At 42.8% G+C, this 15869-nt stretch overlaps 1 protein-coding gene across 1 annotated transcript in view; it reads left to right on the top strand.

The window, feature by feature from the left end:
* The window catches only part of ATPAF2 (ATP synthase mitochondrial F1 complex assembly factor 2), a 30680-nt gene extending 19420 nt beyond the window's left edge, over positions 1 to 11260 (top strand). Inside the window, exons 5-9 of the mRNA XM_077449447.1 lie at positions 1164 to 1261; positions 2229 to 2309; positions 4777 to 4889; positions 7923 to 8038; positions 10849 to 11260. Of these exons, the coding sequence (XP_077305573.1) occupies positions 1164 to 1261; positions 2229 to 2309; positions 4777 to 4889; positions 7923 to 8038; positions 10849 to 10986 (546 nt within the window). The 3' untranslated portion in view covers positions 10987 to 11260. The remainder of the gene's footprint in view (positions 1 to 1163; positions 1262 to 2228; positions 2310 to 4776; positions 4890 to 7922; positions 8039 to 10848) is intronic.
* Positions 11261 to 15869: the final 4609 nt, after the last annotated feature.

Here is a 15869-nt window from a genome sequence, read left to right on the forward strand (position 1 = left end):
GCTGCAGTCATTGCCCTGCTAGTGACATCAATTGAACATGCCCAAGTGACATGTGTCAGCACTGCTGCTTGCAGTCCCCACCAGGGCAGCAGGTGACAGGGTGACAACGCAGGAACACACTTGGGAGACAGTTTTCACTCCATAACAAGATGTTATTTAACAGGGACCTTTGTGGCAAGAAGCATTACTTTATGAAGGCGTGGAAATTTTTTTTAGCTTGATAAAGGGTTACACATGGCTCAAAACGTTGCTGTTTGAGAAAGGAGACACTTCTATGCATTAAACTGGAAGAGCTTATACTTTTTTAAAGAAGACTTTGGCGCAGGTGTAAAATGTTTCTGCATGTCTGATTTGCCGAAGATGGTTTTATTTGGTTACCATACACTATACAATCATTCTGAAGAATCAGCTAAGCAGAATGCTAGACCCCAAAATCAAATTGGCAGCTTACATTAGATTAAATAGAGGTGTCAAGGTATGACTTGAGACTGACTCCCTCTAGTGGCAATTCAGGACATTACAGCATCTCATGCTCTATATCAGGGGTCTCCAAACTTTCTAAGCAAAGGAGCCAGTTTACTGTCCTTCAGACTTTATGGTCGCTAGACTGTGGCCAGTGAGAGTAGAAAATGTCCTGATGTCAGAGGGATTAAACAATGCCACATCTTTAGTGGGAGGCATAGCACCCCATCACTGGTATCTGTAGAAGAAATTGTGCCCCATCATTGGTGTCAGTGGAAGAAATGGTGACCCATCATTAGTGTCAGTAGGAGGAATAGTGCCCCATCACTGGTATCAGTGGGAGGAATTATTCCCCTATTGGTGGTGTTAGTGGGAGGAATAGTGCATATCATTGGGGGAAAGGGTGCCTATCAATGGGAGGAATAGTGTCCCATTGTTGGTGTCAGTGGAACAAATAAGCCCCCATTGTTATTGTCTGTAAGAGGAATGGTGCCCCATTGTTGGTGTTAGTGGCAAGACATATTCTCCTATTGATGGCGTCGGTAAAAAGAATAGTACCCCAAGGGCCAGATAAAGGCAAGCAAAGGGCCGCATCTGGCCCCTGGGCCGCAGTTTGCAGACCACTGCTCTATATACAGTTTTGTGTTCTTTTCATGTTGTATTGATCTGTTCTATTCATGTTATATTGATGTCTTCCGCAGACCACACTGTGTAACACAGTCTTAGATAACCCGACAATGAGGAATAAAGAGCAGTTGATTACAGCCTCACTGAAGTTCCTGGACACTGACACAATATGGTTAGTTCTTTATGGTGCTCTGTACAGGAAATGGGGAACTGAGGGGGGGGATTGGCCAGTATTTGTGTCTACTGTAAAATGTATTTCCCAATAGTGTTCCTGCCATTATTTTACATTTAATGATCCTCTCACATCGCAATGCAGAAAAGAAAGCTCATGACAGATAGTAAATGTACCTATAGGGGCTGGTTTACTAAAGGCAAATAGACTGTGCACTTTGGGGGGGCATTTGCTCCAGAGCATAGTAAATGGGGCGAAGCTTCACTTTACAAAATACCCAAACGCAAGTAAGGAAAATTAAATAAAATCAGCATTGCACCTGAATGGATGATGTAAGTCAGCAGAGATTCCCCTAAGGGCCGGTGCTACCACTAGGTAAACTAGGCAGCCACCTAGGGCGCCCTGTTGCCTAGGGCACCCGGCCACTGGTGTTCCTACTCTCTTCTCTCTGCAGCAAGCAACTAAGTCTCAGGATCAGCAGGCAGCCGTCACTCCATTCGCACATAGTGTCAGAGGCGCAGCGGCGGTGGAGGGCTGTGTTTGTTTCCCGACTTCCGAATGAATGGAAGCAAGCAAACATTCATTGATGGATGCTGGTAGGCTGCATTTGATGGGCGCCGGCAAGGCTGCATTTGATGGGCACTGCATTAGAAAGGTGGGGTATACACGGGCAGGGCAAAGTGGGTGGAGTCAAAATTTAGGTTTTGCCTAGAATGTCAAAAATCCTTGCACCAGCCCTGCTTCCCCTCATTTACTAAGCTCTGCAAAGTGCACAGTCTGTTTGCCTTTACTAAATCAACCCCATAGACTATGCAAAACTCATAAAGGATTGAAAATGATAGAGTAAAAAAAAAAAAATCATAATTGTTTTTATACCTATTCAGTTTTGTTTAACAAAAGAGTTTATAGCAGTTGACCATATAGATCATACGATGAGTAGTTAAACTGCGTTCAACTTATTTTCCAGTTACAGAGTGGAGGAGCCACCAGATTTGGTCGAGCTACAGAAGAATGCGTGGGACCCCGTGTTAAACTGGGCTGAAAAAAGGTAAAATACCAAGCTGGAGGGAAGAGTGTGCAACAATCCCCATTTTATTCTCTAGCGTCTCTGCTAAAAAAAAAAAAAAAAAAAAAAAAAAAAAAAATTATATATAAATGTTTGTTTGTTCTAAATTAATTTTCTACCAAAAAAATACGGATTTTAACCCTTTCATGACTAAGCCTATTTTTGGCATTTGGTGTTTACAAGTTAAAATCCATATTTTTTTTGCTAGAAAATTACTTGGAACCCCCAAACATTATATATATTTTTTTAGCAGAGACTCTAGAGAATAAAACGGCGATTGTTGCAATATTTTATGTCACGCGGTATTTGCGCAGCGGTGTTTTAAACGCAACTTTTTGGGAAAAGGGACACTTTCATGAATAAAAAAAAAAAAAAAACAGTAAAATTAGCCCAATTTTTTTGCATAATGTGAAAGATAATGTTACGCCGAGTAAATAGATACCAAACATGTCACACTTTTTATAATTGCACGCACTCGTGGATTGACGACAAAGTACGGTACCTAAAAATCTCAATAGGCGGCGCTTTAAATTTTTTTTACGGTTACCAGGTTAGCGTTACAGAGGAGGTCTAGTGCTAGAATTATTGCTCTCGCTCTGACGATCGCGGCGATACCTCACATGTGTGATTTGAACACCGTTTACATACGCGGGCGCGACTTCTGTATGCGTTTTTCTTTGCTTCGCGAGCTCGCGGGGACGGCGGGCGCTTTAAAAATTATTATTTTATATATTTTTTTTATTTTAAAATGACTAAATTGTTTAAAAAAATAAAAAATAAAATTGATCACTTTTATTGCTGTTACAAGGAATGTAAACATCCCTTGTGACAGTAATAGGTGGTGACAGGTACTCTTTATGGAGGGATGGGGGGGGTCTAAAAGACCCCCCATCCCTCCTTTACACTTCAATGTATTCACATCGCCGAAAACGGCGATTCTGAATACTGTATATTTTTTAAACCGGCGCCATTTAAACGGGAAGTGACGTCATGACGTCGCTTCCGTGTTTACTATTAGGATACTGGAACAAAGCCGATTACGGCTTCGTTCCAGCTCCTCCCCAGCAGCCGGAGGCAGCGGATGTGGAATCGGTGCTCCCGATAGAGCGGGAGCACCGGTAACAGCGGCGGGAGTCGGCGGGAGGGGGTTGTTAGCCGCATCGGTTGTTATGGCTGGATAGCCAAACGCCCGCTGGAAAAAAACGGTACCGGGATGATGCCTGCAGGTGCGGGCATCATCCCGGTATACCCCCCGGAAGCCCAGTACGCAGATCTGCGTACGCTCGGCGGGAAGGGGTTAACATGCAAGCAACAAATGTCAGAAATAGGCTTAGACATAAAAGGGTTATACGAGCTGAACACTCACTACTTTTCATTATAGCAAAGTGTCATTTCTTCAGTGTTGTCACAGGAAAAGATATAATAAAATATTTACAAAAATGTGAGGGGTGTACTCACTATTGTGAGATATACACACACTATCTATTTATCAATATAGATATCTATAACACACACACACACACACCTGGCTGCCCACAGTTAGGATGTCAGCGCCAGGAACCCGGGGGCTAGTGAAGAATTGGCCCAGGTGAAGACAGTGCTGGATCGTTGGACAGGTAAGTGTCCATTTATTAAAGTCAACAACTACAGGTTTTGTTGCTGCTGACTTTTTTTTTGTATTTTATTTTTATTTATTTACAGAGTAGACAACCACTTTTATGGCCCTATAATCTTCTTTCACACTTGTGATAATGCTTACTGCCCACTAAAGTGTGATCCCCCAGCGTATCACATTTCAGAGGGTGGTATAGAAACCCAGTTGGCAAGTGTCTGCTTTTTTTAAAATTGTGTCGTTATTTTTTTTAATCCCATGGGGGATTTTGTGATTAAAAAAAAAATTGCACCACAAGCCGAGTGTTTGGCATGCGGTTGTGGTGCACTCCCTTTTAACTCAATGGATGAGTTTGACAGGAGCGTTCATGTGCCGGCTTTTGATTTCTATGGTTTCCTGTTGGACGGGATAGCCAGAACACCGACACACAGCCCATCTCTTTTTTTTTTTTATTTTTTTATTTTTTTATTATTGCGATAGAGCTTGGGTGAGTTCTTACACATGAACTTGACAGGTAGTGCTGTCCATCAAACTCTGCAGTCTGAGCTAAAAATGCTGTGCCTGCAGCATGTCTATAGCCCTGTTGGGCTGTAATATTAGCATTCAGGTGGGAAGCCAGGGAAGATAAAACCTTGGCTCAGCCACCTGTTTCTATGGTCCCATGGTAGATGGCAGAAAGACCAGGTAATGAGAGAAAATTCCCCTAATTGAGACATGGGCACAAAGACTGCATTTAAAGTCTGACGGTATAGGCTTATCTGATTTACATACCTATTGCAGCAGTAACAACTATATTCTGCTCAGGAACTACAAGTCTGTGTATTTTTGTTTTTCTAGGTATGATGTTGTGATAGGATCTTCCACCAGCATCATGGGCCCAGTAATTCCTTCTAAGACCAAAGAGGTGTTCCACCGTCACCTGGCATCCTACAACTCCTGGGCACTATTAGGTCAGTAATCCCAAGATCACATTTGGGCAGTTTAAATATCTTTTACAGCAATTTTTTTTTCCTTTTTGTAGAGGACATTGTAAGAATATCACGTCCGGGACAGGAAATGTTGTAACTAGTTGTCATGTTGTGTGGAACGCAGCCATGACAGCTTGGCTACCTTGTAACATTACAGAAGAATCTGAACTTCCCCCTCCCTTGTCTTAGGAATCCAAAGCTTTTAAAATTTCAAAAGGAAAGAAAGGTCATCTCAGCAGAGGAAGCAGAACCAGGCTAGGTCAATAACCAATGCTCATGTTGCCTGGCAGGATACTCAGTCCTGTCATAAAACTGTCACCCTCTCCCTTCAGAAAACCAACAGATACCTGTCCTAAATACCTCAAACCACATAGAGTGCAGACAGATTAGTAAAGTTTTTAAACTTCAACATGTTTTCTTAACTTCCAAAGCAATCATAGCACAGCCATAATATGGACATATTTAGTTTCCTCAGATAATTTCTAACATTTCAAGTCCAGACACCCCTATGTCAGGTCATATGGGAAGCCACTGGGACCCTTTACTCCTCCTAGGTAACCCTGAAATGGGAAACATGTCATGTGTGGACTTGTTTTGAAGCAAATATCATGCTGATCACTAAAATGGATATCTGCAGTCTATAAACAGTCTACAGGCAGAGATATGAATATGTATCACGAAGTGTACCTGGGACAGGGTCATGAGTGTAGATGCCTCCCAGCAACCAATCCCTAAACAAGATGACCAGACGATTGGTCATTGGTCGCTGTCAACACCCCCTTTGATTTGACAGAAAAGAGGAGAGGCCAAGGCAATGGCCAGTTCTCCTTTTACCATCCAAGCAGGAAGATCTGCCAAGTTTGAGAACCAATTACCTTTGCTCATCGACCGAACTCTGATCAACCCTCGGACATTAATTGCAAGTATTCTTCCTTCCCAATTCTACCTTATTTCTTTTGTGGCTGTATATTGTCTTTATTTTTTGAAACATCCTTTTTTCTGTAAATGTTTTATTCGCACCAACCTTGACCTTTTCATAATAAACCCTTATGTTGAAAAGTGTTAACCTTGTCTTTAAAGCTCTTGATGCAAACTATAAACGAACCTGTCTCTTAAAAGGACGCTACTGTGGTAGAGGAAGGCACTGAGCAGACCTGTCTGTGGTGGCAGTGTGTGTTGCAGGCGCTTATTCTAAAATTATAATTGGTATTGCTAAAATTACGAGTCCCCCCCCCCCGGCTCTGTCTTTTTTAAAACGGGGGTGGTGGCAGTTAAAGGGTTAATTGTGTAATTAGCCCAGTGACAATCGCTCTCAGGCTGCCCGCACCTAGATTGTAGTCCCGCAAGCTGGAAAATCTTTGTGCTGGGTGCAGCTGAGTGTGGCATTGTTACGTAAGTGACAGCGTGGTGTGAGGTTGGCTGGTCCTTCGTTGCCAGTTAGTGAGGAGGGCAGGGATCTGACACAGACATGACTTTTTAAAAATATCTTGAACACCTGCATTGATGTTGCTTCAGAAAATGCTAGTTTACTGGCATTTCTGCCAATCCAGTGGCTTTTGTTCTGGAATCACTGGTCAGGAATGAACATGCACTAAGTGAAGTTAGGGTACAGATAGAACCCTGATCTGCATACTTGTTCAGGATCAGAGATACAAAGCACTGTTGGATTGTATTACAGCCAAAAAATAGCATTTAAAAGTAGCACTCAGGGCTGGTAGACTATTTATTTCTCTCATTACTATGCTCTGCATTAGGACTGAAACAATTAATCGATTATGAAATGAATCGATTACTAATTTCATAATTGGCCAGTAACAAAATGGGGTTAAAGTTAATGAGTCTGATGCTATTTACCAGATTGACCCTTTAATAGTATATATATATCTCTCTTCTAATAGTATATACAGTATATATCTCCTCTAATAGTATATATTGTAGCAGCAGGCAGGTAAAATCACCTGGTTGTATCCAGGATGGAAAATATGTATGCCCTAGATTCAGGCTTTATGCGGACTTGTACAACTAGAGGGGAGTGCTGGGAGTCCTATAGGGGAAGCGTTAATGAGCCCAGCTGAAGTAAGTGGGCTCATTAAGACCTCTACAAAAAACCGCAGCATGCTTAGGGAGATGCTCCATCCTGGAACCAGTTTTGTGTTTGTATAGACTGGGGAGTGTGACACCTGTTCTGTGCGGTGAGTTAACGCCTGTGTGGCAAACCTCTACAACAGAGACAGAGACAGGGACTGGTGCAGCACAAGTTTGCACTCAGTTGTTAGACAGGGAATCTATGTGTGTAATTAGAGGTCAAGCTGACCAGGATTTATTTTCATGTTTTTTTGTTTGGCTGTTATATTTTTCACTGCATGTAGCATAAATAAACCGCACCTTTTGTTTTTTCCACCTACAAACGCTGTCTGCTGTGCCTGATTTTGTGTTGTGAACCCATCCAGGGGGTCACACACACCCGCTGCCGAGCTAACCCCTCACAATATCCTCTAATAGTATATACAGTATATCTCTCCTCTAATGGTATATATTACATATCTTCTCTAATAGTATATACAGTATATCTCCTCTAATAGTATATATCCCCTCTAATAGTATATACAGTATATCTCTTCTGTCTGTTATTCTCTGAGGGGATTAGATACTTTGCTCCCTAACCATATAGTTGATTATTTATATTTACCATTGCATATAGAGATATTTAGTAATAAATTGCCTTTTTTTTTTTTTTTAAACTTTACCTTTCTTTCTTTCTTTCTTTCTTTCTTTCTTTCTTTCTTTCTTTCTTTCTTTCTTTCTTTCTTTCTTTCTTTCTTTCTTTCTTTCTTTCTTTCTTTCTTTCTTTCTTTCTTTCTTTCTTTCTTTCTTTCTTTCTTTCTTTCTTTCTTTCTTTCTTTCTTTCTTTCTTTCTTTCTTTCTTTCTTTCTTTCTTTCTTTCTTTCTTTCTTTCTTTCTTTCTTTCTTTCTTTCTTTCTTTCTTTCTTTCTTTCTTTCTTTTCTTCTGAGCAGGCATTGAGTACATTACTACACAGCTGAAGTCTCTGATTCTCTCTATGGGTCTCGTAGACCGTTTCCTGACTGTGGAGAAAGCTGTCGTTTTATCCCATTTAGAGGAGGATTATCAGGTAAGGAGGAAATCATTATTTTCTGCCTCTGTTGGGTTTTGACAGTCAAGATCTCCATGGCCTTTTCTAACTTTGACAGGTTATGTCAGACTAGCGAGCCAGGAAATTGACAGGATCCTGAGGAGCACAAAGAAACCAATCTTTTGCTCTGTGGCATTGCTCCCTATGCGCCCTCACCAACTAGTCATATTTTGCAATGTTTTAGCCAACAAGGTGGCAATGCCATAGAAGCTGATACGTTTTCTGTTTAGGGATCCTGTAGTGGAAGAATTGCCACTAGTGGCAAAATCGCTAGTCTGATATGGGCCTTAGCCTATGGGTTTATTGAGTCCTCTCTCTTTTTAGAGTGGAACTAAAATCCCACTTGTAAAAACTGTGAGCAGGCAGGTTTCGTATTGCAGAAGTGACATTCAAGGTATCTTCTGAAATAAAATAAACCTACTTGCTAGCTTGCAGTCTTCTTTGGAATGTACACTGAGCTGCGCAAGCGCTGCCCAGATTACATTCTGGCGCAGGATTGATGTCATCCCGTACTGGCCAGTGAGAACAGTTGCAGCCTGGCATCCAGAAGAAGGCCGGTAGATGCCAGTGTTGACAAGGGATGGGGACCCTTGAAGGGAGGTAAGTATAGCAGAGTTTAGCTTAATTTTAAAATGTAATTTCAGCCAAACTTTACTTTTTATTTTTTTTATTTTTTTCTCTTTTCTATACTCACAATATAGATGGAGTAGAACCTCTGTTAGGTCTAATGTTGTCTGTATTCTCAAAAGATTTCTCCACTTTCTGTTTTGGTGACAACATGGCTATCGGAACAAGAGAGAGGAACATCTCCAATACTTATACAGATATAAAGAGCTGACGGAGGTTCTATCCCTTCCTCTAAGTTGTCACTGAGACAGGAAGTGACAGAAACCTCTTAAGCAGGGAACAGACAGAAGTAAAATGTTTGCAGAGGTCCCGGTGCTTCCCATCACTGTTCAAAACAAAGAGAGTTTTAACTGGTTACACTTTAAACTTTTGACAACTGAAAGGAAGTTTTAAAACAGCTCTGTCACTAACACAAAGATTCAAAGTCCAGGGCTCCCTGCAAAGGAAAGGTAGAATATCTGGGGATATGAATTTTTTGGTTCCCTGCTGCAGTAGGTGGTTCCATCAACCAGCCCTTATGTCATTTCTATATCCTATAGTGATAGGGCCAACAGGAGGCTAGGAAATCAACACTTCCTGACGTGTCCAATTCTGAAGGATTCTTCAGCTGGAAGTTTTTCTTCTTTAGTGCAGAGATCAGCAGTGCAGGCAGCAGGAGAAATTAGTATTTCATGTTTTCTTTGCAGACTAGACTAGGGACAGTGGAGTGATTTAGGAGTCTAATAGACCCCTGACGTCTCTATAAAGAGTGCCCATCACCTGCCCAATGATATAACATATGGTGCTTGTTGGCCCCCCTTGTGATGGCAATAAAGTTAAAGGCCAGCTCCACCTTTTTCACCATGTTACACGCGTAACAAGGTGTAAATGGCACCACCTTCAAACGGCTCCCCTGTGACAGCGTGCAAGGTTTTTTTTTGTTCCCCAAGAACTGCGAGGAAAAATGCAATGCATTCTGTGATTTGCGCTTGTGCTGAGCAAGCGTCCACCTGTTTTCGCTATGCAACAAGGTAGCTGCTTGGCACTGGGCCCAGAAGATATCACTATAGTAGCTGTGACAACTGGGGGTCGACCAATTATCGGTATGGCCGATATTTGCTTTTTTATTTGAAGTATTGGTCACAAAACTTGCTGATGTTGCTTCAAGGTGTTGTCCCGGGGTAATGCTTGCAGCTGCAGGCATCACCCCGGTACCATTCTTTACAGCGCCTTCCACCACTCGTCCGAGCTCTCCCGCTCCCCTGGGAGACCCAAGCCACCAGCTGGCACATCTGCTGGCTGGCCAAAGACCCAAACAAGGCCAATGCTTTGTTTGTCTCTGATCTAGTAACATAGTGACATCACTTCCAGATTACTGGCATTGTAAAGGCACCAGTTTTAAAAATAAAAAGTATTCAAAAACGCAGATCTTGATGTTTTGAATACTTTCAAGTGCAGAGGAAGGACTTGGGGTCTTATAGACCCCAGATCCCACCATAAAGAGTAGCTGTGACTGCTTATTACTGTCATTCTGTCACAAGGGATGCTTACATTGATAAAAAAAAAAAAAAAGAAAAAATGTAAAAAAGCAGTGTAAAATGCTATCAGTCGATCCTAAGTGACTACTACAGTTATTCTTTGTTTCCATAATGGTCCAACAAGTATGGTATATGCATAACTATGCAAAAAAATAAAAAAAATAAATCATACTTGGAGTTCTGATTTTTAACTTGTGTGAAAAATTTAAGTAGAAGTTCAGCCAAAACAGCTAAATCTACTCTTGGCCACATTTTAAAACATCTAACCCTGTAAATCCCCATTCTTGCCTTTTTCTGAAGCCGATCCGGTCTCCAGCAGTGGAAGGTGTGTGCAGGAGAGAATCAACAATGGCTGGGAAGTGACGTCACCTATAGATCCATTATGGGGCTTCCGTTGTCTGCTACCTCTCTTGCACACACCTACACACGAAGCCGCCCCTGACAGCTCAGTGTGGGAATGGGGCGGAGCGGCTGCAGAACCGTAAGCATAGTGCTTTCTTTACAGGGCTAGATAGATTAGGTTTAGAATGTGGCTGAGAGTAGGTTTAGCGTTAGATAGTTTTTGTCTGAAGTTCCACTTTAAAGAATTGCTCCAAATATGAAGCGGTTAAGCACACTTTTATTAATTTTTTTGTTCTGGTCCAGATCCAGCGCTGGGGGAACGTAGCGTGGGCTCACGATTTCGATATACATGAATTATGTGCTCGGACGGCTGCAGGAACTTTATTCATCCATCTTTGTTCTTCAAGTACAACTGTAAAACACAAACTCTTACAGAACTGACCCTGGGCAGTGTAACTAAACCAACAAACCTTGGCGGCGGCAGCCATGTTTTGCAACATCCAGACATTTTAGAGGAAGGTATACAAACTTCTCTCTCCAACATTTTTTATCCTTTTTCTTTTTATTTAAAATGTTGTAAATAATAAATGTTAAAACAACAGACCGCAAGAAAATGAGAACATGTTTTAAGATGCAATATAAGAAGCACTTTGTGAATGCAGATTGTTATAAAATATTGTATAATGTTTCAAATAAAATGTTCCCGCTAAGAAAAGTGTCTGTCTTCTATCGCGGCTGCTATTCCTGGTAAGTGAACCCAGCAGTGAAACCTTTCAGCTTCACAGCCGGGTCCCTACTGCGCATGAGCGAAGTGAGCTGCGATTTCTTATTGTTCCGACGGCAGAGGAAGGAGGAGGGGGCTGAACTTCCAAGGGGCCGTGTCTCGGAGGTAGGGAACGGTACCTGTTCCCCCCTGAAAGGTGGCAAATGTTGCACTGGGGGGGGGGGGTAGATTGATAAGCGGAAATTCCACTTTTTCGTGGATCTCCGCTTTAAGAGCTGTATTTCCTAAATCCTTCCTCTGATTTGGATGTACATACCCTAAAATTAAAAAATGGGGGTGTGCACTTTCAGCCCATATCCATTATAGAACTATAGCTTGGTTATGATTTGGTAAATACCTGAAAAAAACTAAAATTATGTCATATATATATATATATATATATATATATATATATATATATATATATATATATATATATGGGGGACTCCATTCCACTACTTGTTTTAAATTGAGCTTGCAAAGCATGTCTAAATTTGAAGGTACCTATAAAATGAGTAATTTGATAAAAATTATTAACGTATACTCTGACTCGATCCAGGTTGAGAGAGGAACGAGACAGGGCTGCCCACTATCGCCCTTGCTCTTTGCTCTAACGATGGAGCCATTAGAAATTGCAATCAGATCAGCGACAGGAATGCAGAGGTTCCAGAGGAAGACTGGGGAGGATAGGATTGCACTGTATGCAGATGATGTCCTGTTTTGTTTGGGTGACACCGAGTCATCTTTAACTGGGGCAATGAACATAGTTGAGGAATTTGGACGGTTTTCAGGTTTGGTAATAAACTGGATAAAGTCAGCACTTCTGCCTATTGACCCATTGGGAAACCATATACCGTCTGGAATTCCCCAACTGAGAGTGGTGGAGAGGATGAAGTATTTAGGTATTTGGTTAACGAGGGACCCTCATCAATACATCAGTGATAACCTAATGAATGAATGATTTGTATAGCGCTACCTATGCGAACTGAATTGCCTCAGGGCGCTTTCTTGCCACTGGTGTCCATCTGCAGCTTTAATGCGGTCCTTTAACCTGTAGGGTTCCGACACGCTTACAACATTGACATACACATACACATATTATGGCCAATTTTTTTCGGACAGGGTCTAATTAACCTACCAGCATGTCTTTGGAGTATACTAATCCCACTTCTGCATACATTTAAGCGTAAAAGCGACATCTGGAGTCGACTCCCTTTGTCTGAGGTGGGTTGGAGTACTTTGGTTAAAATAATTTGGATGTCGCAATTACTGTACCTGTTGCATAACCCCCCAGTCTGGATAGGAAAAGAATGGTTCAAGAAAATAGAATCCCTCTTCAGGGAATTAATCTGGAAGAGGGACCAGGCCAGGATTAGTTTGCAAATGTTGCAGTTATCAATAAATGAGGGAGGAATAGCTGTTCCACACCCTCAAAGCTATTTTGTAGCTGCCCATTTGCAGCATTTGGGGGGGAAGTAGTATACCAGGAGGGGGGAATGCCAGTGACAGAATGATGCTACTGGAAGCCCCACATAACACTGTTATGGAAGCGTTGGAGGCGGATTCTTTTCCCCTTAGGAGTCCTACAGTAAAGCTGGCTATAAAGATATGGCTACCTGTCAAGGCAGTAATGGGGTATAAAGGGGCAACAGAATACGCCCCCCCCCCTCTGGAACAACAAACATCTGCAAGAACTATCGCCCATGGGTAAGATCAGTGTATGGGAAAAGCAGGTTATAGAACGACTGGCTCAGTTGTATGCGGGTTGTATTTTGAAAACATTCGCAGATTTAAGGACAAAGTACGGCATACCAAATTACAAATTTTATAGGTACCTTCAAATTTAGACATGCTTTGCAAGCTCAGTTTAAAACACAAGTAGTGGAGTGAAGTAAGGTCCCCATCTTTCAAAGGTTAATCAAACCAGAAATATCCAAAGGACTTATCTCAGATTTATATGCTCAGATATGCAGTAGAATTATCGCTGGGGCAAGGTCCACTAAAAACAAGGAAAGATGGGAAGTGGATTTGGGGGAAATAACAATGGAGCAGAGGATATTAAACTAGGTTCTTTGGTGTCAGTTTCCCCCTCACAGAAAAAGTTGCACTTGTTTTTGGTACATAGGGCTTATTACACCCCTTAGCCCCTGTACACACGGTCAGAGATTTTGACAACCAAATCCGTCGGATTTTGTCCATCGGATCTTGTCCGAAACTGTTGCATACACACGGTCGGACTAAGTTGTCGAAAAATCCGATCATTTAGAACGTGATGACGTAATTTTGTTATGATGGGACTACGTTCAGGCTAGTAGCCAAGAGCTTTGATGTAGGAATTTGATCTGAGCATGCGTGGCACTTGGTCCGATCAAAATTCTCTACACATGATCGGAGTATGTCCGATCGAACCAGTTGGTCGGGAAATATTTCCAACAAGTTGGAAAATTGGGTCCGACGGATATTCCGACGGAATCAGTCCGATAGGACACATTCCGACAGATTCTCCGACTGTGTGTACAAGGGCTAAGAGGCTGTTTTTATTTGTCTGGCGACCAGATGATAAGTGCCCCAGGTGTCAAGAGACAGGGGATCTTATACATATGATGTGAACATGCCCAAGATTGTTTAGGTATCGAACAGAGATACTCAACATCATAAATATAACCTTTGGGACTACACTGCCATTAGAAGATAGAGTATTGGGATATATGGAGGAATGTCGAGAGCAAGCACCATAGCAGTAGTGCTAAGGTGCCTACCGTATATACTCGAGTATAAGCCGAGATTTTCAGCCTCTTTTTTGAGGCTGAAAGTGCCCCCCTCGGCTTATACTCGAGTCATCGCTGTCTGCCCGCTCGATCAGCGTGTCGAGCAGACAGACAGCGGCCATTCTATAATTCAAAAGCCGCGCCTCCGGCTCCGCCTTCGCCTGTGATAGGCGGAACACTGAATTTCCCAGCAGCCTGTGTTCCGCCTATCACGGACATCGTATCATCCTCGTACTACGGACGAGGATGATACGATGTCCGTGATAGGCGGAACACAGGCTGCTGGGAAATTCAGTGTTCCGCCTATCACAGGCGAAGGCGGAGGCGCGGCTTTTGAATTTTACAATGGCCGCCGACGAAGAGGGCACGGGACGGAGGCAAGGCAAGGCACGACACGGGACGGAGGCAAGGAGGCAAGGCACGGGACGGAGGCTCGGGACAAAGGCTCGGGACACAGGTAGGCTGGACACACACACACACACACACACACACACGGATGGAGACACACACACACACAGGGATGGATGGATACACACACACACAGGGAGGGATGGATGGATGGATGGAGACACACACACACAGGGATGGATGGATGGAGACACACACACACAGGGATGGATGGATGGATGGATGGAGACACACACACACAGGGATGGATGGATGGATGGACAAACACAGGGATGGATGGACGGACACACAGGGATGGACGGACACACAGGGATGGACGGACACACACACAGGGATGGACAGGCATGTCTCACCCTCGGCTTATACACGAGTCAATAAGTTTGCCAGTTTTTTTGGGGGTAAATTGGGGGCCTCGGCTTATATTCGGGTCGGCCTATACTCGAGTATATACGGTACTTCAAGCGAGAAAATTAATTGCGCAAAATTGGCAATCAACGAAGCCCTCGACATCCGAAGAATGGGTTAAAATGGTAAACATGACAGTGTGGAGGGAAAAGATGGTATTTACTAGACGGGGTAACTTTAATACATTTTATAAAGGTGTGGAAGCCTTGGCTGGGTAAGATGGGCTGCCCCCCCCCCCCCCCCCCAATCCATGTACACCCGCCAACCTCTGGGTCCGATCGGGCCCTTAAAAAAAAAAAAAAAGGAGAGGACTCAGTCTTCAGTTTAAGGTGAAGCGGTTCCTGCTGAACTGTCCGAAATTCAAACCATGTATGGGCAGGCTGATTGTACCCAAGCTGATCGATCGATCAACTTGGGTACAGCCAGCCTGTTGGATTTTTCATGAGATCATTGCCAGCCACTATAGCCACTAGCAATAATCACTGTGGCTCTCCCCCATGAGGAGAACATGATAGCTCCGCAGAATGGGTTCCCCCATCAACACTGACTGTGTTGATGGGAAATCCACCATTCTTATTCATACATCACAGGACACAGAGCCATAGTATTTACTGAATGGGTTATATAGGCACCACTAGGTGATGGACAATGGCACACCCTAGACAGGAAGTTTAGCCCCCTATATAACCCCTCCCCTTACTGGGAGTACCTCAGTGGAAAAGCTTATTTATTCTGAGTGGGATCACCTGGATAAACATTTTATTCTCTCCTAAAATGTTTTCAACACTTTATCCTATGGAGGAAAAATTCACAAAGATGTGGGGTATACCAGCAATTGACGCCGCTATATCCTCTGTGAATAAAAGTTTGTCTTGTCCTGTTGACAATGCTCAAATGCTGAGTGAGAGATCGACAACTTTGTGTCAAGAACAAGGGATCCACTTGCATGTGGGACAGATGCGTTGGTGACTCCGTGGGAT

The sequence above is a fragment of the Lithobates pipiens genome, unplaced genomic scaffold, assembly GCF_037356315.1.
Source record: "Lithobates pipiens isolate NorthernLeopardFrog02 unplaced genomic scaffold, aLitPip1_a1.2 Scaffold_22, whole genome shotgun sequence".
Taxonomy (NCBI): domain Eukaryota; kingdom Metazoa; phylum Chordata; class Amphibia; order Anura; family Ranidae; genus Lithobates; species Lithobates pipiens.